General features: G+C 44.1%; 1 protein-coding gene across 1 annotated transcript in view; it reads right to left on the minus strand.

The window, feature by feature from the left end:
- ARMC2 (armadillo repeat containing 2) overlaps positions 1 to 21,815 on the minus strand; it is a 98,809-nt gene extending 76,994 nt beyond the window's left edge. The window contains exons 1-6 of the mRNA XM_057740087.1: positions 21,606 to 21,815; positions 17,529 to 17,533; positions 15,289 to 15,549; positions 14,761 to 14,833; positions 9,752 to 9,923; positions 3,260 to 3,467 (exon numbers count right to left, since the gene is read on the minus strand). Of these exons, the coding sequence (XP_057596070.1) occupies positions 3,260 to 3,467; positions 9,752 to 9,923; positions 14,761 to 14,833; positions 15,289 to 15,506 (671 nt within the window). The 5' untranslated portion in view covers positions 15,507 to 15,549; positions 17,529 to 17,533; positions 21,606 to 21,815. The remainder of the gene's footprint in view (positions 1 to 3,259; positions 3,468 to 9,751; positions 9,924 to 14,760; positions 14,834 to 15,288; positions 15,550 to 17,528; positions 17,534 to 21,605) is intronic.
- Between the last annotated feature and the right edge of the window lie 4,567 nt (positions 21,816 to 26,382).

Genomic DNA, 26,382 nt, shown 5'->3' on the forward strand with positions numbered 1-26,382 from the left:
CTTCCCTGTCAGAGTCACCCTCCACAAGGCAATGACATAGCCACTGTTGGCTCCAAGACAACATCATCTTTATAGCTTGGGAACTTGAAGAAAGAGCACTTTCCCCAAGGGCTTGGACAAAAGTCCCAGGAAAGGATGCAATTGGTCTGGCTTGGATCATGTGCCCACCTCTGAACCAACTGCTATCATTCCACAGCCTACAGTGAGTGCTCGGAGGAGACAGGAGTGAAGGAGTACAGTTTTTTCTACTTTATAGATTAGAAAACGGAGCCCCTGGAAGTGTTCAGAGATTTGTCAAAGAACATAGAGCTGTGTTCTATGGAATCAAGTGGCTGAGGGAGAACCAATCCCAAATCCACAGACTCTGGCCCCCAACAAAGAGTTCTTGACTCTCCACAACTGACTGCTCTTGGACTTTCCTCCTAAAAATCACATTTCCAAATCAAGAGAGTTTGAACAATTTTTACATAGCCTTAAAAGGTTTTAGAAAGCAGATGTATAAAGGGGTTCATCAGATAGACCCACTGGATGGATGATGGATGGAGATATACATACATACATTTTCTGATGGGAGCTATTTTCAAAGCATATAGCAACATGACGTAAGAGAAGATGGGGTGTTGCTAAGAGCAGGCCTGCCAGACCTTGACTGAATCCTCAAATGGACACACGGGCTGTCATAACTGGCACACTGTTTGAAGATGACAGTTCAATAAGGGCTAGAGAGTGCATTCTCTTCTGGAAAGCTAGAGAATGCTCCCCCCACCCACACACACACACACACACACACCTTGCAATGATGCCTTGCTTAGTTAGCAAGTCCTTTCTCCGGCGCAAACAGCATAAACTTCAGTCTGGCCCAGGAATGAGTTTATTCTAAATTAAAGGTTTCCCTAAAATCCACGTGGTTTCACTGAATTAAACTACGCTTTTCTCTCCCTGGCCCAAGAAGCCCTGGCATGAAGGTGGCGGCTCCCACGCTAGACCAGCAGCAAGGACGCCGCGCCGGGAGCCTGACCTCACCGCCTCTGTCCCCTTCACACAGCCACTCACGCTCCTTCTCAGCCCTCAGCCTGCTGTCAGCTGCTGCCGCCTCCTTTTCCAGTTATGCAATCCCTTCCCTCCCTTCTTCTGCCCGCCCAGCTCACTGACAAGAGTCTTCATTTTCCACTTTCTGGTCTAAACATGAAAACATGTTAATTGAGGGTAGGGCTTTCGCATCAAGACTGGGAATACTCCACTGCATAGCAAAGATCATTTCTTGGAATTATTCGCTTACATGTTTACCAGAAACAACTATCATGTGTTCCAGACTGATTCACAAACATAATTAATGAGAGAATTGCTAATAGTTTCCACTTTCTGGTTTGTTTTAATCCTACCATACAAAAAAAAAAGTGGGTTTTTTTTGGCACCGCCTCAACAAAAACCCCATCCGATGATTTAAGGAGGTAAAGATTCATAAAACTCTTACTGGAAGCTAAACTTGCCAGGGTGTATGGCAAATCCAACGTGCAGACGCAATCACTATACAAAGCAAAAGCCATCCTAACAAGGCGAAAAGGAAACAATGAGTGCTGTCGCCAGAGCCTCCTAATTTTGGACAGTCAGGAAGAAGTGTTGCCTCCAGTCCCTAACTGATTTCTTCTTTGCTGTTTGTGGGACAAAATATGTAACTAAAAATGCCTTTGCTGTCCCAGACCGAGGAAGACATAATAAACCCTGGCTTGCCAGATTATTCTGCAACATCTGAAGGTTTGAAAAAAAGAAAAGAAAAGAAAAGAAAACGGCTCTTGTCTGGTTTTTCCTAGTCAACTTTAATTACTGTAAGGATGGGTGCAGCAAGATAAATGTTTCCTTTTCAGTTCAGTGCTGAAAGAAACAAGTCTTCCTGCTGCCTGTTATGTTTAAGCTCTGAGGTCCACAGCCTATTCTTATTCACCAACTGGAAAAGATTTGTTGCAATGGCCAGTTTGAAGTTTTGTGCTCAACTCCCAAAGTCCCAATGTGAAGTCCTTCTCTTCCACTTAAGGAGACATTTCATTTTTCCTTTAATTTAAAAAATGTTCTGAATGCAAAGCGACATTACAAGGACTACTAGGTTGCCTGACATAAGTTCCGCACGTACGACGCTCTCCAGGCTGTGTCAGCAGACAAGGTCAGTTCAGCTAAACTAACCAACTGCCAAGCAGCCAATAGGGGTGGGAGGAGTTTTATGCACACGACCTGTGTACAAGCCAAAGTTAGACCAGAATCTAAGTGAGGGCAACAAGCACTTGGTCTTAAAATGGCCCGTGGAATTTAATCTTGTTAAGCAAATTTGAACTGGGCAGTTGTCCACAGTGACCCAATGGAAAGTCATAGAAAAATATCTCTGAGTGACCCTGTCCAGTCCAAGACCTTCTGTCTATCTTAGCATCACTACTGACTGGGACTGGAAAACAGAACCTGCTCTAGTCTCCACCCTGGTTCCCCAGTTAGTCAGGGCTTCTTTAGGAAAACACCAGTGTAGGAATTCACACAGTCCACACAGTGAACATTTCTCTACAGATCCTTAATGTGGTAGGAAAAGTGCTCCTCAGTTTCCTAGGGGAAGCCTAGAAAGCCCTGTATAGGAACATGGTATGAAGTTAGGGGTTCCTAGATGGGTTGGGAGTGAAAGGGTCACAGACTGTGGTGAAAAAAGCTGTATCTAGGAACACGGCATGAAATAGAGTAATTCCCGATCGTTCATTTTATGAGGGATTAGTAGTGAGATATCACAGATAGGAGAAATCCACAGGACTCTCCTGTTTTAGCTATTAGTTTGCAAAATAAATATTTTAATCTGAGTTTCTACCGGAGAATGAAATAAATCAAGTGTCCACTGTTTGGTGGAGTCAACAACAGTCAACCAACGTAAAGGGAGGTAATGAGAAATTCCAGTCCGGGCAAGAATCCCAAGAAACACAAACAGAATGATCCGTCATCGCTCAAGGGCTGGCGGGAACAGCCCAAATAAAGCAGAGGCTTCACTCTGACAGTCCTATCAAAGCAGCATTTTGGCAGGTATGAATGTTTTCCTGAGGATTAAAGAGGGAGATGTAAAATCAACCCCACTCAGCCGTGAGAAGAAATCTCTCCTACTCATGCATCATTAACTTAAAATTTGTTTGTATAAAAGGGAAAAATGCAAATCAATCATCTACATATGATAGACAACAAACTGGTAAGTGACATAGTTGTCCTGACCAGATAATTCAATGAAAAGAATACTGACCCTCCACTTCTGAGATGAGGTGGCAAGCATGCTGCCCCTTTGAGCACTTCTTGCTCCTTGATTTCACCGAAGTCTCCATCATACGTTAGCTGAAGTGGGTGACGCTGCAAGTGGCCAATGGCATTTGATTCTGTTAAATAAATCCCACTTATGTTCACCATAGAGTCCGCCATCATAACTGTTTCTTTGGATTCCATTCTCTTCTTTGCTGTAATAACCAAGGAAACAGTTTGTCAATATTTTTTTTAATCCAGGAATTTATACAATTTAAAAACTGCATATTACATTGGTAATCAAGTCTGGAATTGTATGGATAAAAACTCCCTGAACATGTAAAAGACCTCACCCCTATTTCAGGTTTGACGTCATCAATTCAGCAGCTAAAAACGAATAGGACCTTAGCTCTATCAGCTTTGAGTCTACCTGTAGGTAAATACTCGAATTTAGGTTTATGAACTACTTAATTCCACATAAATACTTCTGTGTCCCATAACAATTCTTATTCCTGAATTTGATCACGTTAGTAATTTTCACTTCAGAAATATTTATTCAGTGCCTTCCTGATGTCAGGCACTGTCCTAAGCACTTGGGATGCATTAGTGACAGGACAAAGATCCCTGCCCTCATAGGGCTTACATCCGAACAGCACATCTGTTTACACAACAGACAATAAGTAACAGACCACAGTAAATGAAGAATATGAGATAATAAGTGCTATGGAAAAAAAGCAAAAGTAAAAAGGCGGAGAAGGCTAAAGGGGGATTGGCAATGGGGGCAGGTGGCAGTTCTGAACAGGTGGGCGTGATAGCCAAACGCTTACTGGAGGTGAGGCATCAAGCCATCTGGTGATGAGGGAAGGTATTTCCAGCACAGGGAACAGCTGGTGCGGAAGCCCAGAGGCAGGAGTGTGCCTGGAATGCTCCAGTGGAGTGTGTGACGGGAAGGGGAGGAGAAAGGTGATCAGAGGAGCAGAGGCCGACTCTTGGAGGCCCAGCAGACCACTCCCAGCTGGGGACAGAGGAGGGCACTGATACATTTAGAAGGCTTTCTAATGAGGAATAAGACAGAGTTGCAAAAAGGAAGTCCAGTCTCTTAACTGAAACACCTACGATGTTGACGGCTACAGATCTTTAACACTTAAAAATAAAACACTGTTTCTTCATGGACAAACTGACTTTAGGAATAGCTTACCCAGGATGCTGCTACTATGTCCGTGATAAAAATGTTTTTCAAAGGGGCAAGGGGGGTGAGCTTCATATAGAGAAATACTTTTGCAAGATCTTTCAAAATGACTCAAGGTTTCCTTTTCTGCTCTTGAACCATCAAGCCAATAAAAAAAAACTAACAATAACAAAACCACCTCATCTGCTCCTCTGACTAAGCTCCAGTGCTTTCAAAACACTAAATTTTACAGCAGAAAGGGACCTTAGAGATTGGCTACCCTAACCTTCTTTTTTCAGATGAGAAAACTGAGAACCCAAAAGGTAGCAGAGCAGGTCTGCGGAGAGCCGGGACTGCATGGCAGGGAGAGCGCAGGCTTGGAGTCAAGCACAGGCTGTGTGCTGCGGGCAGCTCGCTCAGCCTCTCTCCCTTCCTCAGTGGTCCCAAGTGACTTGGCCTGGGCAAGGGACTTCTGCGGTGCTAGCACGCTCAAAACCTAGAAGTTAGGATCATTATTATTCATACAATCCAAGAATCCTGCCTTCTAGTCCAGGGCTCTCTCCACAGCACCACACCACCTTAAAATACCTTTAGGACTGCATTACAAAGCCTTTTTAGCCCGTCCCTGTATTTTAGCATCTGTTTCGTTTGCTTGTTCACGCCACAAATCCACTGCCACGTGCCAGATGCTGGTCCAGGGGCTGGTGGTCCAGTGGTGAACTGAGAAGTCCCAGCCGCCATGCAGCTTCTGTTCTAAAAGGAAAAATGAACCCCTACTTGTGGACGGAAGAGCCACAGCCCCTCTGTCTTCACAATCTACTGGAGAGAGCGGTCAGTTACCACCACAGCGAAGAGCAGCTCCAGGTCTCACTCCTGCTCCTGCCGGATGTCCACCATTCAACTGAGTGTGGGTAACAACGGGTCTCTCTGGCAACATGTGCAGCACGTTGTACTAATTTTGTAACAGATCGTGGTGCACTTCAAAAGGATTCTACAACCAGGAGCCTTACCATGTAGGAACATCCTGCTTCACAGATATTTCTTTGGCACTTGCTACAGACTATTTCAGACTCTCAGGCTTCAAATAGAGAAAACCCCTTTTCCTACTGAAGCTGCTCAGTCTAGTAGGGGAACAGAGGCAGATGCATCCAGAGAGAGATGCAGTACAGTGTGGTCCGCGCCAGGTAAGGAGAAGTACAGAGAGCAAGGGAGTTCTGAGGGGCTGGGGTTGGTCAGGGAAAGAGTCATACAAAAGGCAGAGCCTGAAAAGCATTCCGAAGGGTTAACAGAAGGCCAAAAAAAAGTTCTGAGAAAAAAAGAACAGAAGTCTGGAGTGAGAGCCAGCGTCAAGTGTGTCCAAGCTGCACAGTCAAGCAGGGCCATGCACTTAGAAGGACCTCACATTTGCGTTCAAGTTGCCACCTTGAAATTCTAAATAATTTTTGAACAAAGAGCTCCACATTCTCATGTTGCACTGGGTCCAGCAAATTATATAGCAGAGCCTGCATGAGGCTTGAAACAGCAGGATGGGTGTGGGGAACAGCAAGGGTTCCACATTGCTGCTGCACAGACCGGGGGCGGGGGTGGGTGGGCAGACAAAGGAGAGGGGCGAGGAGGGCCTGGGAGGTTAGGCTAGGACAGAGCTGTGCACCCTGGACAGTGACGACTTCATCCCCAGGACTGGGAGTCAGCAGACTGCAGCCCCACCAAATCTGGCCTGCCGCCTGTTTGAGTATAGCCTGCAAGCTAAGAATGGCTTTTATATTTTTAAATGGTTGAGCAAAAAAATATAAAAAATAAAAAATAAAGAATATTTTCTAACTTATAAAAATTATATGAAATTCACATTTTAGTGCCCATAAATCAGTCTGTGTTTGATTTCCCACTTCAAGGGCTGAGTTGAGTAGGTTGATCAGAGACCCTAGGGCCCACAAGGTCTAAAATATTCACTCTGGCCCTTTACAGAAAAAGTTTGCCAACTTCTGTGCTAGGCTGGTGTTTCCCAAAACTGTGTTCCCCAAAAGACAGATTCCACGGTCAAGTAGGTTTATAAAATGCTGGGCTGAATTCAAATTAAGCAGGTGGCTTTACCAGATGGTCTTCCCCACCCTTTAATATGCTCACGGGCACTGCGACTCTCCAGAGGCAGAGGAAGCAGGCACACATGGAGCACGGGACCCTTTTTCCAAGGAAAAGCTACTAATATTTTTGCGAAAAGTTCTCCTTGGCCCTCAGTTTGGCAAACACTCCTTTAGGCACAGGGGGGCCCCCTGAAGGGTTTTCAGCAAGATGATGATGCAATGTGATTTTTATTTGCTTCCTGACCCTCTGTCCCTATGGCACACGGAGAGAAAACCATCATTTTTCATAGTCCACTGGGATGAAGGGAGAGGCCACTGCTGGCAGCCACGGCTGGGTGGCTGCTCCGCGCCCACGCTCTGCTGGCTGCTCCAAGGGCCGAGGGTCCTTGTGTTGACCCACCTGCAGCCCCCCGGGGAGCAGAAGGTGGAGCAGGACAGCAGCACTGGACGACCAGGGACAAGGAAGAGGTGATAAGAGCCTTTGGCAGTGGTGGGATGGAGAACGCAGGCCCGGGGGATATTTAGCAAGCCCGCTGAGGAAGATGGCAGTGATCGTGAGAGGCGGGGTCGGCCCTGAGGGCACCGTGCAGCTGGAATAATGGGGCCTTAGCAACACGGTCACCTCCGGCCAAAAGCCCTATTTGAACACTCGCGGTTACACTGCTGGCCTTACGAACAGGACTACGCAAGTCTCTTCTCTTCATTTTCTTCAATCAGGAATTCCAAACCTGCCACCACACCCCCAGCCCTGCCTGGGGAGGTGTCAGCTACGAATGACTTCACACCAGGGGAAGGGACACACCCTCTGTCTCCACCTCCACACACAGCAGCCTTTGCAGCCTGTGACCCAGCAAAGGATACCTTTCTAAACAATAGGGACTCTGAAACCAGTCCAGGGAGCCCCCGTACAAAGGACAACGAGTCCAAGGCTGGAGCCTGAGAACGTTTTTTTTTTTTTAAATTGGGTGATGTGTGGCTTTTAAAAGGACAATGACGTTTTACTGCCTTTGCTTCCTGGGTGCTGACGCAGACCACAGGGAGGGTGGGAGTGGAAAAGGGGGCAACTGCCTACGGGGTGGACGGACGAACCGAAACAGAGACGTGCTTCGGCTGGTGGGGGGACACGTCCCGTCTCTCCTGTCACCTTCACAGACAGGGCAACAGCTCAGCCAGCAGCAGGGTTTTCAAGTGGGAGCCACCGGGAGTTAAACGTGTGCGGCATTCAGGCTCAGAAACAAAAACACCTAGTAAACAACAGCTCTGCAACCCTCACTCCAGCTCTGCCATCCTGTTTACAGGAACGGACCCTGTTCCTATCCGAGTCTGCCCTCACCCTGCACCGTGGGCCCCCGCGCCCACGGCCTCTCATCTTGGTGAGGACTTGGCTCCCGCAAGTGTTAACACCAATCCTTCCTGACGTAACGGGTCTGATTGGTGCCCTGGTGGTGCAACGTCTGAAAAGTTCCTCGGGTGACTCTAAAAGGGCAGCTACTGTTAAGGAACAGAAGTCAGATGATGGCTCTCCCTTGCTTAAACCCCGCCCTGGCTTTTCACTGCAGGAAGAATAAAGTCCTGGCCCTGTGCCCCCCTGGCCTGGCCCTGAATGGCCCCGTGCCCTCCGCTCCCTCCCCCTTCCAGTCCCACAGGCCTTGGGGTCCACCAGCCGAGTGCGCTCCCCTCTCCGCCCTCAGCGTCAGCCTGGGCACCGTGTGTACAGATTTCTACCCGGCGGCCTTCTCCTCATTATTCACATTTCAACTCAGATGCCACCTCCTCAAGGACACCTTCCATAGCTGATACAACTCCTCCTGCCACAGTCACTCCCCGTCCCAGTATCTAGCTTATCTTCTTCTTAGCACTCATCAAAACCTAATTATTTTACTTCTTGGTTTTCCTGTTTATTGCCTGTCTCCCCTCACAAACTCTTTGAAGGCAGGACTCTGTTGGCCTAGACGGGTACCTGGCAGTCCGCAGGGGCTCAAAAAATATCTGATCGACTGACTGGTAAAAAAGAAACAAATGGGGCATTGCGGTAAAACAGACTGCTGAATTGCACACTCCAGACGGCATCGAGGTGCGGCACGTATGCACCCTGTGCTACCTCTCTTTTCCTTTCTCGTTGATTCCGCCTCTTCAGCTGCATCAGGGACCCCAGGGACTGGACAGTGGGCTGGGGAGACATGGAAACTGCAGGTCTTATCCCGGGCTAACGGGGATGGAGCCTACTCAGCTCAGTCACTCCCCGGGGGGTGGGGGCTGCACGGAGAGCGGGCTGGGGCTGTCAGATCTTCCAATTTTTCACAAAAAGTCATACCTCTAGATTCTTCCATGAGATCGTCTCCATTTAAATGTAGGTGACTAATTCAAAGAAAGGGCTTGTATGTCAAGCGAGTAGAACCCGCAGTGGTGCCTTGTAACTCTGGGGATCATCTTCAGATCACCGCCTCCCTGTGAGTGTAAACCTACCCCTCTTCATCCACCCTTGCTGACTGAAGGAGGGCTGGTTCTGTCAGCCCCTGTTAAAGCGGATTTCCAACTTTTGCAGCTACATATAGTAATAGTAAATTTATAATATGATGTCATATAATGTATTGTAAACTTACAATATGATCCTGAACGCACAGGTACGTGACGGAAGGAAAGTCCTTGAAGCCATACTGACATTTGCTGTCTGCAATGTGCCGTGATATTTCTATTCTATTTTATTCTACTTCATTGTCTGAAATGCTGGTATGAGCCACTGGATTAACTGTCACCCCACTAATGAGACATTTCCTACAGTTTGAAACACCCTTACTATGCCCTGGACAGGGATGATTCCAATTATTGGGGGCGTTCCTTAGAATTTGAAGTACTACATTTTCACATGGGATCAGAAAGGTACTTTCAAAGACCTAAGCTTAGTGTACATTATATGAATCTTAAATATGCCTAATGAAATTAACAACTTTTTGAACTCTAATTTAGAAATTATTTCCAATACAGGTGAACCCATTCATTAAAAAACATCCTAATATTCTTTTTCTACCAAGTAACATTTTTTTTTAAAAAACCCAATATTTAGGTATTCTTTATAAACACTCATAAAAATAAATGAACAATGTTTCTTAACCAGCTTTTGCACAATATTAACTCTTACTTAACATAAAAAAATCATGTGGTTTGGAAAAATTATAGAAAAATAACTCTTGTGTGCAAATTCAAGAAACATGCTTGCCCCCAGGTTTTAAAGGATGGTACGTGGCCTTACGCTGAGCGGGAGGAAAGGTCCTGTCTGGCAGAAGAGCCCCCTGCGAGGCCGCCCTGAACAAGCGCGCCCGGGAACTGCTTATCCTCCTAATCTTCGCGGGGTCCACTGGGGGTTTTGGAAAGGCAAGGCAGGGATCCTCCTCTGTGGCAGGAGATGCTGGAGCTTTTGGTTTCTGGAAAGAGATTTTTTTAAATAATTGGCATGAGTTTGTCTTGAATAAGACTCACCACCCGAAGCTGCCCTGATACTTCCAGAGGAGCACTCGGCTTCCTGCCCGGCTTCTCCCCGGCCCCGTGGTTCTACGTCTCACTGGCCCACCTTACTTAATGTGTTAGGTACATAACACTTTTTCATTGTTTTTGTCAATTATATTGTATTAAATACTCTACTGTCCTGCTTAGTGTATTTGAAAAAAAAAAAGGTTTACCCATGCCAGCAAACAGATCTGTATACGAGATAGTACATTCAACATACTTTGTAAATTTTTGTGTTCGATTCAGCTCAGAAAACACTTATTGGGCACACCCATATGTGCCAAGAACTATGTGGAATTTAAATACTACCTTTATATATTTTGGATTCCACAAAAGTATTTTTTTAATGATATAAAAAAATTTTAATAACATAGATTAAAAAGTCACAAAACATAAGAGTGAGAAGTAGTCTTGGACTTATGATATGAAAATGTTTTATTTTCTACATCTCAAAAATTCTATGCTGATACCCTTAGAAAAGGGATGTTACTAGCAAAACTCCCATCTTTAAAGACTTAAAAATACCTGCATCAAGTACTGTGCCCCCCAGAGGGCAGTGGCCTCCGACCCAGCCTGGGGCCACAGACTCACAGGGGCCTAAACTCCCACTTTCACTCCATCCTTCCTCCAACTCTAGCACAACTATCTGTCTATGAAAGAGCAGTCTTACAGCAGCAAGTGCTTCTACCTCTCTAGCTAAAAATAATCGAATTAAAGTTCCTAAAGTCACTTACATAATATGTGAAATAGGTCAATTAACAAATTTTTTAAAAATCCACTGTGAAATTCAAGCCAGAAATTCAGAAAAACGGGTGAGGTCATCTATCATATATGACCGAATTCAAACACTCATTTTCTCATATACATTAATAGAACACAGACACCTATATTAGAGTCCTCCTCTCAAGAAGCTGCTTATTTCAATAATGGTAACATTTTTCAAAATATTTTTTATATCCTCTTGTTCACTTGCATCTGCAATCAGTTCACAAACCAGACCAAAAAAACCAGTTTTATGACTATAGAGATACTTTCTTTTAAACACAGTCAGAAAAAGCACAAATAAAATAAGCAGCATAACAGACAGAAAGAGTAAATGACTCTGGGATCAAACTCACTTACTAGTTATGTGAACTTGGGTAGGCCACTTACTTCTTTGAACTTGCCCAGCTATCAAATGGACACAGCGGTCCCTTTCTTGGAGGGACACTAACATACATACAAGTCTCACAGAGACTCGAGAAATGCTAGCTCCCTCCCTACGTAAGCGCCTCACCCTTTAGGTATTTAGCAGATATGGTTCCAAGTCACTTTTAAGTCTCAAAAGCTAAGGCCCCTAGATCCTGAGGCAACCCTGCTGGAAAAAAAGATCCTGAATTCAGAGGGGTTTATTCTGAAGGAGACAACACTCATCTATCTGTATAAAGTATGCTATACTTGTTTAATAAGTAGTCACTTTACTTTTTAGTCTCCTTAATTTGTTGCAAAATATTCATAAGAATGTGACTTAGGCCATGAAACTAATAGTAACAAAAAATCTAAGAGTATGATATAGGAAAATAAGTGCTTTACATATAATTATGAAAGATGAAATACATGACGATAATCTTCTCAATACTGAATGTGGATTTGAGGTTTTCTTATCTCAAAATGCCTGGGCTCTGCAGGTACCTTGAATCTGAAACAAAGATTGAGAAGTCTGCCAAATAATAACAAAGCAGATAAAGTAAATGGCTGCTATTACAGATGCCTTCACTATTAGAAACGTTTTGGGTACTAAATAAAAGATCTTATAAAATAGAAAATCTGGCTTTGCAACGCTAATTTTAACCCAAAAGGGAATAAATGAATTATCTCTGGATGGCAAGATAAATCCCCTTAACTGCTCCTTGATAAAAGGCATTATTTTCTTAGTGCAAAATTAGTCCTTGTTTGCATAATAAAAAATTAGTTCCGTTTTACTACTGACCTTTACTAAATTATTTATCCCATTTAAACATATACCTCATTGGACTACTTAAACTATAGTGATACGTGTGAAGCGATTTTAATTCTCCAGGGGAAAATGAAACAAGCCATCCATTTCTATCACGCCAGGTTCTACAAAATGTCCTTTCACTTTGTGAAGCAAAATGGCTTTCTTGAAGCACAAGAGTAAAAATTTTTTCTTGGAAAATTCACTTTATTTTATAATTCAGAGACTGTTGCAAGTAGATTTGAATCTTCGCTGGAGAACCCCTACCTCCCTCAAGGTTTGTGTCATGATACTAGCCAGTGACTGGGGTATAACCAAGACACTGGAAAAGTCAGATTTTAAGACCTGTCCTGGTTGAGAAAACTGCTAGAGTCCCTTGAGGACTGAAAGAGTATTTTCATAGAACAACCCAATCAAACAAGACAAACTCCCTGGAATCTTTAAGGGATCTGGCCAGCCTTGACTCTTCCCGGCACAGTGGGCCTTGACCAGTTTCTGACCTGGCCCCTCCGGATCACCAGCTGGGAAAGTGGGGTCCCATCCTACATGAAGACTGGAAAAGGGGGTCCAAGACCTCCCACCTCTGAAAGTTGCTATGATGTAATCTACGAAGCAACAGAACCTTCCCCCCGCCACCCCCCCCCCCCCAAAGACCTCTTGGAAGTTCCAAAGCAAGAACGTATTAAAAATTCCCCCAAGCACATAACCTTTGGATGTGGCAACTGCAGGTGCATTTCTATTACTATGATTTTCTCCACAGGTCATCTGGGCTTCTCTGTCACTCTCAGCATGTGATTCACTGCTGTAATGTCACCGTTCATTTCAGAAACAGTGAAAGAAAAAACACTGTTTTGACATTCGCACTCTGCTCTTTCTTACCCTGGACCTCCCCTAGTCCAAAGGTATATACGGGCTTCTAAGTCCCTTTCTCTTTAAATATATTCAGTTTTGTTTTACTGGTCAAATACTTGGAGCTGGGTTCCTATAAAATACAAAAACTGGCTCAAACCAATCTTTGCTGTGAGAAGTCAGGACAGTGGGCCCCCTGGGAAGGTGGTTTCTGGGGTGCTGGTAAGAACCTAATTTTTCTTTTTCTGTGCTGGTTACCGAGTCTCTTGAGCTTGTGTAAACTTATCAAGCTGCACTCTTACGATCTGTGTCTTTTCAGTATGTCAACAAAAAGTTTAATTAACAAAAATACTTGGGGACTTGCCTGGCAGTCCAGTGGATGAGACTCCACGCTTCCACTGCAGGGGTCACGGGTCTGAACTAAGATCCCGCATGCTGCACAGTGCAGCCAAACAAAAAAACATCCCCCAAATGTGGAGCGTAACTAGCTAGGCTTTGGAAGTTCCGGAAACATAAGGAGAATTCTGTTTTGACAATGATGATAAAGACAAAACGCCCTCCTTCCTCCATCTCGTTTCCTACTTTCTACAACCCAAGTATTGATACGAGAGCAGCTGCTCCTGTGTCCATAAACCGGAACATCAGCGGACCAACCTGAGTGGCAGCGCGGCCGCGGGGATGACGTTCACCACACAGCAGCCCCACGTCTCAGAGCTGTCGTGGGGAGGGGGAGAGCCGCTGAGAGAGAGAAAGCCGCGCGCCGCACACCTGCACGGCAGGTGGAGCCAAATGCTCACGGCAGGCTGCCAAGGGCACTGCTTCCCCCCCGAGGGCTACGATCACAGGTGCTGCTGGGAACCCTGGTGCGCCCGCCAAGGCCAGAGGGCTCGGGACCGGGAGTGTCCGTTCTCTTAAGCCCAGGCTGCTCCGGAGCGTAGGCAGCCGCCCCTGCTGGAGGCTGTGCGGGGAGCACAGCCAGAGACTGGGGTGCGGGTGACGCAGCGACGTCAGCGGACAAGTGCAAAGAGCTGAGAGCATGTGTTAAATGTAGGAGCTAGAACGGGTCCCTCTTCCCTGCCTCGTGTGTCTGAACATATGAAGGAAATTTAGGCCCCTGGCAAAGAGTTTGGAGTCGAAATAATAATAATACAAAATTAAAAATGCAAGGCAATTATTAACACCAGGGAAAACAAAGTGGTGCAGTGAAGGAGAAATAATCATCACTAATCATCATTAGTTCAAGGCTCAGCTATAAACAGGATTTACATAACCACACTCAGAGAAAAGGGATCTAACCAAAATGATGATGTACCTATACTGGGAGTAGCAGTGGGGACAGAAAGGGGGAATGTGTTGTCAGGAGGCGTGGGAAGACAGACAAGGGTTAAACCGTCACGTTCCCTAGCGGGAAGTCACTAGATAATTCCTTAAGCTCATAAGTCAAGGAGCAGCAACACACTGTGTTATTTAAAACTTTGGATGTAGATATAAGAAGAATGTGCCAAAGGGGTTTAAAGTGAGAGCCACTGGGGAGTAGAGAATGAAAAATAAGGGGACAGGAGACTGCTGGAGGTTTCCTTTTTTGGTAACAAATCTTTGATTATGTACATGTATCTATAATTTATTTGTATATGTAACTACTGAAAATAAAATACAAATACATAAGTTTAAAACTATTGTGAAACATTGTTTGCCAGGTTACTATATATTTCTAAAATTCTTCTTTATTATGAAACTATAGGTGAATAATAAACGTGTGTTTCATTAGATACAAACCATTATATTTGAAAAAGTATAAAAGAGTCTGCTTTCATATTAAATTGTTAATACTTTTAGGTCTGTGTGATCGTTTCTTTACCATATGTAAGTGCTGATTCCAAGCATCGGGGCCAATTCCATTTCAAGGCCCTATGGAAATATAAAGTACTCACAAGCTCTAGTGGACTGAGACGTGTGCCAGAGATGGGCCTGGAATCAGAGGACTCAAAACTGGATGCATGGACACTAGCACAGGAGATGGAACAGAAGTGTTAGTTTGTAAAGAATCGTTTCTTAAATTTCTAGTATATGTTAGTTAACTCTAGCCCCAAAACAAGTAAAAGCATTCAATGTATAAGCCCTGAGGAAAAAGCAATTTTTAAAAATCATAGTACTTTAAATATTTTATTAACAACTCTTTTCTTACTTTTAGGAGGATTAAAAATATTGAATAATGAAAAGAAGACATATATGGTGATTTGTTTTAAAGCTTTGTTCATATCACTTTATAAAGTTGGTATGACAACCATTATTAACCATTTCAAACCAAAGCAAATTCTTGGACCCAAAGTCTGGAAATAGTTTTAGAAATCTTGAACAGATATAAGAGGTATAATTAGCAGATGTCAAAGTTAGAAAAGCAATGATCCATAACTAGAATATACACACTTGAGTGCACAGGCAAGAGAAATGCTGAATACCTGAAGGAAGATGGGGGTCTATTTTCTGGTGTTCTTGAAGATGCAGGTCCAAATAGCTTTCTCTGGTCTTCCCGTGGTGTAAATGGTCTTTGGGTCCTAACAGTTCTTAAGGAATTTCGTGCTTCACTTATGATTTCTGCACTGGTCTTCTGCTTGGACACTGCAGGTCGGTAAAAAGGATCCAGCTTTTCTAACTTTCTATCATTTGGAGACAGCATCTTTCCTTTTGAAATGCAATGTTCTTCAGGTAGACACCACACCCTACAAACATAGGGTACAAAACATCAACTATTTTCCCCAGTCATATTAAACTTGAAAAAAAAATCACAACTTTTAATTACAAATCTACCATGCAGTTACACTCAGAAGATCAGGAAGGGAGAAGAGCTTTCAAAACAATAGGTTGATATGCACAGTGATGCCTTCAGGAACATATGCAACTGAGGGAAATGACTTGCAGGAAAGAGACCCAGAGTGAAAGCTAAACCTGGAGAGAAAGAGGATACATGGTGAAAGAAGACACCCTAGGAAGGAAAAAACATCTCATAGTCTCCAATCTATAAAAAATACACTGGGTGGTGGGGCGGGCGCTACTGTTAAAATGTTTAACTGAAGTTTCCCGTGCCAGTACAGGATTAAAGTTAGTCAGATGGGACCTCTTTCCAAACTACGTTAGCTTTTATAAGCGTAGCTTGCAAACTCAGAGAAAGGTTCAGCCTTACATTTGCCTATGATATATTCGAATGAGTTGAGTCAAATCACCTTCAATTTGAGATAACGTCCGACATGAATAAATACCAAATATCGATATCAAATGATCCTTTCCCAGGCTACTGCCCTCAGCTACAGAGTTAAAGTCACGCACGAGAGCCATGAGAATGCAGATCCTTCTTTACGCTCGTGTAGCCTACGGAGGCCTGGCTAACCTGGCAACACACCTCGGACAGCTCTACACTTTAAAAGAGTCGAGATTTTAAAAACTTAATTCTAATTAGTGCATTCAGTGTTCATTTAAAAAAATGTATCTCCAGGGAGACTGAGGTCTGTAAATTATTCATATATCTCAGTTGCCCAATTTTAGAATAACTTCTGCAAAAAAGGAAAAAGTTTTTGTGACATGCCCAAGGAAACTAAAAAGACTCCATTTCTGTAAGTAGAATCAACAGGTGATTCCTTAGACAGCTAGAGCGGACTCACTGTATTACGATTCTATACATTAAGGGGTTGCTTAACACCCGTCAATAAGAGCATCTGTTTAGCTCTACCTGCCATGAGAGTTTCTGAGGAAAAGGAGATGGTAACGACAAACAATATGCTGTTCCTTTCATATGGAAAGACCAGGTGTTGAAGGAAAACTGTAAAAAATTACTAGATAAGCAGTACTGTTCCAGGAATTTTTGATATAGGAGTTCGAATTTAAGCAAGGTCTCCAGAATTATGTACATTAGAACAATTAACAAAAACTGTGGCAGGCCTGGTACACATTTCTAATACGATATGATAAGCGCTTTACTAAAAAAAATTCAATACTAATCATTAAAAATATGTATAGTGTTTCATACATACTATATATGTGCATTTATATATATATAAATTTTTGATGCATAATAATACAAATTCAGAACCACAACATTTAAATTCACTGTCCACAGCAAGTTTGTTTTTTGGGTTTTTTTGGGTTTTTTTTTTATAACTGACTTTTTTTTAAATAAATTTACTTATTTATTTATTGGCTGTGTTGGGTCTTCGTTGCTGCACATGGGCTTTCTCCAGTTGCGGCGAGCGGGGGCTACTCTTCAATGTCGTGTGCAGGCCCCTCATTGTGGTTTCTCTTGTTGTGGGGCACGGACTCTAAGTGCATGGGCTTCAGTAGTTGCAGCACATGGGCTCAATAGTTGTGGCGCACAGGCTTAGTTGCTCCATGGCATGTGGTATCTTCCTGGGGCAGGGCTCGAACCTGTGTCCCCCACATTGGCAGGCAGATTCTTAACCACTGTGCAACCTAGGAAGTCCCTGATGTTTTCTTTTGTTTTTTTTAATTAATTTATTTATTTACTTATTTTATTGGCTGCATTGGGTATTTTTTTTGCTGTGCATGGGCTTTAGTTGTGGTGAGTGGGGGCTACTCTTTGTTGTGGCGCACGGGCTCCTCATTGTCGTGGCTTCTCTTGTTGCAGAGCTTGGGCTCTAGGCACATGGGCTTCAGTAGTTGCAGCACATGGGCTCAACAGTTGTGGCACACGGGCTTAGTTGCTCTGAGGCGTGTGGGATCTTCCTGGAACAGGGATCGAACCTGTGTCCCCTGCATTGGCAGGTGGATTCTTAACCACTGCGCCACCTAGGAAGCCATGCTGTTTTGTTTTTAAAAGGCCCACTGAAGTAAGAAATGATACCACTTAGTGAAGACATTTCGGTACAATGAACAACTTTCTTCCAGAGACCAGATGAGGTTTATGACGCCTTAGCCCCACATGGCACTGATAAGTTTAGCGATGTCCAAAGGTGATCTGGCAAAACTAATTAAGATTAGAGAACGTGCTTTGGAAGAGCCATCATTCCTGACTAAGGTTCTGCTTGGCTGTATTTTAGTTTACATTGAAAACTATACTCTTTCATAGAGGAACAAAGGAGGCCAAATTCTAGGAACTCTGTAAATTATTTGGGCATAAAAGAATTCAGATTGATCAAATACTGGTGGGAACGATGTACATAACAGGTTTAAAAATCCTTTTGTCTGTAAATTTTTACCACAAATTCTAACACAACTTTCTCTCTCCTTTTTCCTCTCTCTACTCTGCAAATCCCACTTTAGCAGTTATATTGTGAGAAACTGTTTCAATAATGTACTATCTGCTCAATCTATTATCATATCAATATTAATATATTATTAACTAAATCAAGCATGGAAATATTCAATAATGCAAGTGAACAGAGTTAGAAGTGGGGTTTTTGGGGGGGAGGGGAGTATTTTCTTTATAATTACTAAATTACAAATTCTTACTAGAGATGGCTTTTGCCAATTTAAAAAACGGTCACTCAGAGTTTGCAGGCCTACTTATAGTAAAGTACGCCTGAACCACAACGCAATAGTATCACAGAAATTTTAACTTTACAAAAATTCTCCGACAACTGGAACAAATCCATTCAGCTAGTACAGATGAACTGTTTCCTCCACTTGGATCTCTGGGAACACAGACAGGAATAGACACTGTCTTCACTCTCAGGCAAGGACCACTAGTGCTAGTTCAACATTTACTTTAATACCAAGCAGTGTGCTAAGTACTCTCAAGTACATCATCTCAATTAATTCTGTGAGGCAGATAAAGTTTTAAGCAACAGCACACACACACATATACACACACAATCTAAGACATATGCTCAGAGCTGACATTGAAACTATTACCCACTAGATGGGGTGGTGGAAGGTAGGGCACTCAGAGGCCTTGGGGCTGCAGCTATTTACACACCAATATAGAAACATGTCGGTGTATTCACAAGCAGAGCAGCTTTCTCGGTGTGAACCAGCTGAGTAACAGTTCAGCTTGTACCCACATGCTTTTAATATAAGATAGAAACTGATGGGGGCAATAAAAAAAAAGAGATAAACTACCATGTGATTATGCAAGAGAAAGGGATTTCTGATTGGGAGGTGCAAGGTAGACTTCCTGGAAGAGGTGATGCTTGAGCTAGGTTCTGGAAAATGGTGTGAATTTGAACAAATGACAATGTCTGACATTGGGGCTGGACTAGAGAAGGAATTTCCAACCAAGTCAATGAGTGAACCAAGGCAGAGTAAGAAGGACATATGGGGTGTGCGCTAGAGAGCAAGGAGCTCTGGAAACGAAGACTGGAGTTGCAGCAGAGACAGAACTGAGTGGCAGGTCAAGAAAGTAAATAAAAGCTGATCAGCAAAGTAAAAGATGTTGAGGCATGATGTGATGGCAGGGATAGGCAGGATGGAAAAGATGGAAAAAACTAGAAGGGACAAAATCAGGCAGTTTTTATATAACCACCCAGCTAACCCTTAGAGGTCCTCCAGAAAGCCTTCCTGGACAAGCCTCTCCCACCCTCCCAGCCTCAGTTAGGTGTCCCCTCCCCACACTCCAACGACGTCCCCTGTGGTCTCTGTCAATACACTCCACCACTCGCTGGCTTAGAATTGCCTGCACACCTGCTGTTGCCCCGCCAGACTGAGCCTCAGCGCTTCAAGTGAAGCACAGCTGAAAGTCAGCACTTGTGTAATGGCTGGACTCCATTTTCAAATATAGACTGGAGCCAGAAAATATTCAGATGAAGGCTGCACAGCTTCTGAATTGGAGGCATTTGTTACAGTGGATTAAGAAAGCATATGGGACTTTACTTCAAATGGTATCTGATTCTGGATGCCATGTGGTAATATGAGATGAAATTTAGCCCCTTTTTGCTTTCTTGCTTTCACTTCAAGTTGCCCAGCATGGAGTAAGACTTGATAAATGTCGTGATGAGTGGATGGGGTACTGAAAGACCAAAGTATAGCAGTGAAGGTGAAATAAAGGTAAGAAGAGAGATGAGAACAAGTAAAGTGTACCAGGAACACAAGAACCAACAGGATCTGGCATTGGAGAGGGCAGGAAGGGGGCAGAGGTGACACTGGGTATGCAAACTTAGGGAGGTTGGGAGGGCAAGGTGACCTTGTAAAAGAAAACAGGAGGAGGGACTTCCCTGGTGGTCCAGTGGTTAAGAATCCACCCTCCCAATGCAGAGGGCCTGCCCCAGGTTCGATCCCTGGTCAGGGAACCAGATCCCGCATGTGGCAACTAAGACCCTGCGCAGCCAAATAAAAAAAATAAATATTAAAAAAATAAAATAAAACAGGAGTAGATGCGGACTTTGAAGGGAAAGAAGCAGCTGAGTTCTGTCTTCCCATCACTGTCTTGAGTTTATGATGTCCACAGGATCTCTAGAGGATGAACACCGCCAGCGGTAGGAAATCTGAAACTCGAGACTTTTTCAAACAAAATATTTCTTATTGGTTAGGGGAAAAGTTGTGAGTCGTCATTTATAAGTTTATACCTAATTATAAAGATCTGTCTTTGCCTCTAACAGTCATCTAAAACAGAGCCTTCTATGCTAAATGCAACACTGCACTATCAGGATGTCTGCAACAGGGGAAAGATTGGCCATCTCCATACCCTTTTTCCTGCAAATTGAATACTCAAGACCCTTACCATGATTTTGAAGGACTTTTGTGTTAATATGAGCATCCCAAGAAGCATGGGTTAAATGCTTAGATGCTGGAGTAAAGGTTCAAATATTCTGACAATTTGCAGCCATGAAACTCTGGGCAAGGCTTCTAACATCTCTAAGCCTCAGTGTCCTCATCTGTAAAAAGTGTGTTGTAATAGCCATTGTCCCATAGGATTGTTTTGAGAATTAAATGATATAATTAATGTAAAGTGCTTTAGCATGATACCTGGCCCTTAAAAAAATGTTAACTACTGTCCCAGTGCTATGTGATAAAAGGATACAACAAAAAATTTTCTCATGAATGAAAAGCTGCATTTAAAAAAGAAATTGCAAAAGAAAGGAAATGACATTTGTTCAGTGTTTTCATACATTTTGTAAGTTTTAAAATTTAAACCGGGGTGTTTTGCTTTGTGAAAAAAGAATCTTAAGTATTTTACTGAATATAAGCTATGTCAAAACAACAATCAGAATTTTATAGACTCACAAAATAGGATACAAAAAAGACTAATACTTGCTTTTCTAGCAAGTAAAATAACTGTAAATCTGGGTTAGATGGAAGATCTGCTGTGATACTTGTAAGAATGGATGATACAAGGCATTCTACGTACATATGATATATTTTAATGTATATTGTTACACATACACGTATTTATTAAGATCCTATCTGTTGCTTAGAGCAGCCCAGGTACAATTGTGTGACCTTGACTTGGTCACTGTCTGCCTAAACAAAGTCCCTTAATCTCCTTCAACAAATACTACTGAGTTTCTACTAAGCATACTCGCTTGGCGAAATGCTCAGTGTATAGAAATAAAGACAGCCGCGGCCCGACCCCAAGAGCGTGCACAGGGCACTCTCATCACCTCTCTCCCCGATACAGGGACAGAAAAGCGGACGGCAGGAGGCCTCCCCGGGGAACCGGCGGGGGACGCCTCACCTCCCGCGCAACCGCGGCTCCCCCACTCCCGGCATCGCCCCCCCGCCTCCACGGGTCCAGGCCAGGGCAGAGCGCAGCAGCATCTTCACTGCCCGCCAGCCCGCTCGCCAAGCGGCTGGCCCGCCCGCGTCTCCATGGTAACCGTACACAAACTACCTACCGGGACGCCTCCCTGCAGGGCCAGGTAGCTGCCGGACAGGCGGAGCGGGCCAGGGAATGAGCTGGGAGCGGGCGCAGGGAAGGGGGCTTCTGGCCAGACCCAAAGCACCTGTAGGTAGCGCCGGGGGCAGGGACAACTGCGGAGGTTCAGCTCATCCTCCAGCTTTCCCCAGGCAGCAGCAGCAGCAGCGGCCGCGGAGCCGAGCAGGCGGGGCCCAGCAGGGTGGGGCCGGGCGAGGAGGGACGGAGCGGTCCCTCAGCCCCGCCGGGCCACTGGGCCTGCGCAGGTCTCCCCAACGCATGCGCAGAGACACGGAGGCGTGGGCGCCGGCGGGCGGGGAGGGGGCGGAGCCTGGGCGCGCGCGGGTGGCGGGGAGCCGTAGCATCGGGTGCTGCCGGGAAGGGCGAGGGCTCTGCGTGGAAGAGCGGGGTGGGCAGGCGTCTGCTTTTAGGGTAGCAATTTACGGAACCGCGTTTGTTGAGCCCTTATGAGATGAGATCTCAGCGCCTCTGTTAAATTACAACAGGCAGGACAGCAGCTTAGTGCGTAGGGATAAGATTCGTGATTTACTGGTTCAAGTTGCGGTTCAGTATCCTCTTGACCTAGTTGCTTAACCCTCTCAGTCTCTCCTCATCTGTAAATGGAGGGAATAATAGTACCTAGCTAGGTCTTGTGGTGGCTGTGAAGACTGAATGAGAAAATAGAGTTAAAGTGCTACACACGTGGCGGTCCACGAATGTTCAACTGTTGCTCTTTTTAAGACCTTGCCCTTGTGAAGCACTTTGGAGTTTACAGGGTGTTTCACGGTGTGTTATCTTCTTTCAGCGTCCCTGGCCCTCTGAGGTCGCCAGCCTGGCATCCCCATTCACAGGAGACAAAATAGGGCGCCGAGGTCTAGTGAGTGACGGCAGTAGATTCAAGTCTAGGCCTCCCATCGCAGTCATTTTTTGTTCTTACTGCAGTTGATTGGTGAAAAGAACCCCATTTGTGTGTTTCTGGTTTAAATTCCGGTCTCTCCTGTTACACCATTCAGCAACACTTTACGGTGTTAAATACAAGTGAGACCATAATCACTCCCCATTCAGGATTGCACCACGGTTTACAAATACGGGGATTTTTCAGCTGAAGTGTTGTCAACATTGGAAAAATGCCACATCCTTGGTGCTAAGTATCTTGTAAAGAATAATTAAATTGAAAATATTTTTGAGCACATACTATGTGTAAGGCATGGTGTTAGGTGGGAAATGATATTAACCTGAACTAAAGGAATCTAAGTATTCTTGAAAGTAACCAAGATTTCACATATAACAAACAATAAATACGTATTAGTTGATTGGATAATTTTAGGGCCTGAAACGAAGCATTTGCATTCTTCAGGACTGACGTCCTTTCCAGTGACTCGACATGAATTATCATATCATCAAGTCCCTTTTACTGCCCTTGGACTCTATTGTGCAAAGGGACATTTGCCCATTTAATATAAAACCATAACTAGTACTTTGAATTCACAACTTGTGAGATATGACCAAAATACAACTTTTTGTGTCTCACTGCTGTTTAAAAATGTGTTCAGTGTTGGTTATCCTCCCCTGCCCCTAGATGGAAAGCTGGGTAGAGTTGTATTTTCTGGTCATTTGTAGGTAGCTGATAGTCCTCTGAGTAACTGAGTCTCAACCACAGCTTTGTTACAAAATTCTAATGTTGGGTACAAGATATAAACAAGTGCATCAAACTTAAGTTGGAAGTAAGGCTTCATCCCTCTCTCCCCTTCTCAGGCTTAAGGTCTGTAGCTGGCTTTCCCGGGGGGAGTACGGTTGGCTTAGGCTCACCATTTCCCCATTCACCTGAGGATCCTTAAGACCCAGCCTGGGTGGAGGTGGGCAGGAAGTAGGGAAAGGAGAAGCGAAGAGCTGGAGCACTTCTTCCTGGAGCTGATGGCTTTGCGCTTGCGGTGCCTGGCCTATGGAAAAGCAACCCATGTGGGTCTTTCCTGAGCCCTTCAGAGTTTCCCACTAATGGGGACCTCTCTCCCTGGGCCTCTGGGTGGATGCAGTGCTATTCCGCTGGTTGCTTGCAGCTCCTTCCTGTCCCCTAGAAATCCAGGGTTCGCTCCAGCCCCTTTAGATGGGTCCCTAGATGGCCCCACATCTTGCCCAAGGGAAACCCCGCACTCTCTTGCCCCTGAGACTCTTGAGAGTGAAGCCTGTGAAGCCCCCTCCATGCTGTTCTAGGAAGGAGCTTTAGCTTTCCCAGGACCACCTCACTGCAGCCTCTGGGAACCCCTCTCACTGAGTTTGAGATGAGGGAGGTGGCCACCCACACTCCTCTCCAAAGAAAGTTTCTCTGACATCCTCCCCCCGCTCCAGTCTGACTCCTTGTGTTTAGCCTCAGCCTGGACCCTTAGGTCCAGGGAGTCTGTATATTTCTTTGTAACTGGCCCTGTGGAGACGTTGCCTCACCTTCATTTTGGAACAGGTGATTATACAATTATCATCTCAGTTGAAACTTCAGTTTAAAAAACTGTTGTACAGCCCGTTACTAACTATGGTCTTTGTACCCTAGGATCTTGGGCTAAAATAGACCTCGTAAGCACACTACTGGAACGTGAAGCTCGTTGCCTCAGTCGACTAGGAAATGTCTGCCAGGCAAGTCAGAACGATTGCAAAGAATGACAAGGGCCGATTATAGGCAGCAATTATTTCAGAGCAATAAAACTGCCCAGCTTACCTCACTGAAGGACGCTACATGGGAAAGTGTTGAGGATATCATAGCAATGGCCTATTATACTGACCTGGCTCTTCCTCCGTGGTTCCCCGATGGCTATTTAACCAAATTTGACATAGTTAAGTTTGAAATTATTTTAGAAACAAAATTGTTGACATTTCTTATAACTTAGAAATATTAAAGAGGAAAACATTTAGTCTCTGACATTTATAAAGCACTTTATAATTTCTAAACTGCTTTCATTTGGAGCATTTCCTTTTTATTGTTTTATTTAGAGTTTAAAATAAGCCTGAGAGGTAGTTGGTTTGGGGATTATTATCCCAGTTTGAGAGTGGACAAAACTGAGGTTCAGAGAGGGTAAGCAACCTGCCCACAGTCACACAGCTAGTAAAGTGATCTGAGACCTGCTGTTTTTGATGCCCAGATCCCATGTGCCATCCACCGTTGTACACACATAATTTTTCAGGCTGAGGCCTCTTGTTCACAGCATTGAGAGGTACCTCCTAGGCTGCTGACACTGTTAAGACATGCTTTTCATTTTCTCTCCTCGCTTACCTCAAAGTGTAGGGCTACAGGGAGCAAGAGGAACTTAAGAATCTTTACATTCACTTGAAAATGTCTGCTGGATTTCTGGGTTTGGGATTAAGGTGAGAATTATATAGGTGGTGAGCAGGTAATAATATAATTTTACATACCCTAAGATGCAAAAGTACAACAGAATCATAGCTACTTTTAACCACAGATGACCAGTGTTTTATAGTTTATACTACAGTTTACATCACATATACTTCATATCTAGTATCTATAATCTATCTTTATTTATACATTAGGCATATTCTTGAAAAGATACAAGTTAAATAAACTTCTTTCATGCTCACAATTCCTTCAATAATTTTTACAACCTTAACAAAGATGTGACTCGCAAAGAAAAAAAATTACTTCTGGCATGAAATAAAAATCACCAATTAAGAATTCTGATATTTAGTTTGAGATACTTTCTGCTTTTGTCAATATGGAATCAGTGCTTTAATTATTTTTTTCACATAAGCCCTATGAGACGTTCATCAAATTGATAGCCTATGCAGACTTTGCATAGAAATTTAAAGGTACAAATACATTAGAATGCAACTTGGTGAAAACTTACAATGCAATGGAAATTAACTAACTTCATGGAACTGGATAGACACAAGACTGTGGAAAGGTCGTAAAACATATTCACTGAAAAAAAAATTACATAAAAAGTCTATTTAATGGAGCTCAGCTCTTACCTGGGCACCTTCGATCTTACTTTGCCTTTAAACACATTATCTTACCACCGCACCTCCACCACCTGGGCCACGTTCTGCATGAGCAGTCAAGCCAAGCATTGCTGAGGATATTAACAAAGAGGGTACATTTATTTACCAGCTGATTGCAAAGTCTCTAACTACCTAGTATTTCGTTGGACGGGAGAGGGTTCTAGTTTCCAGGGATTGAGTCAGGAGTCTTCACTGCAAATTGTTTCATCTTAAACAACTGCTGAAGTACCTCCTGTAGAAGAGACCATCAGAATCCCCCCCTTCTTTGTCAAACTCACCTGTGAGGCATTACTAAGCGAGGATGCCCATGTCTTTTGGAAGCTTTCGGCTGTGAATAACAGGATGCCCTATGAAACGTAGCTTAAATATCAAGGACATTGATTATTTTGTTTAACTATAAATCTCAAAGCGGGCTGCTTCAGGGCTGGCCCTGCAGCTCAGAGATGGCATTCAGGAGTGTCAGGCATGCCTCCCCACCCGGTCACAGGGGTGGCAGCACTGACCTGTGCGTTCCCATATGATGGCGTCTCAGAGCAGGGAAGAGGGCGAGAAGGGGCAGAGCCCTCTCCACACACTCTTCACACTTGAGAAGGAAAAAGCGTCCTGGAAGCGCCTCAGCTGTGTTCTCCTTACAGCTCACTGGCCACAAGTGTGTCACGTGTCCACCCAGCAGTTGCTGGCAGAGATGAAGAGGATTACTATGACTATGATTGATTTAGATCAATCACGTTTCATCCCCTGGGAGTTGGGG

The sequence above is a fragment of the Hippopotamus amphibius genome, chromosome 6 (genome assembly GCF_030028045.1).
Source record: "Hippopotamus amphibius kiboko isolate mHipAmp2 chromosome 6, mHipAmp2.hap2, whole genome shotgun sequence".
Taxonomy (NCBI): domain Eukaryota; kingdom Metazoa; phylum Chordata; class Mammalia; order Artiodactyla; family Hippopotamidae; genus Hippopotamus; species Hippopotamus amphibius.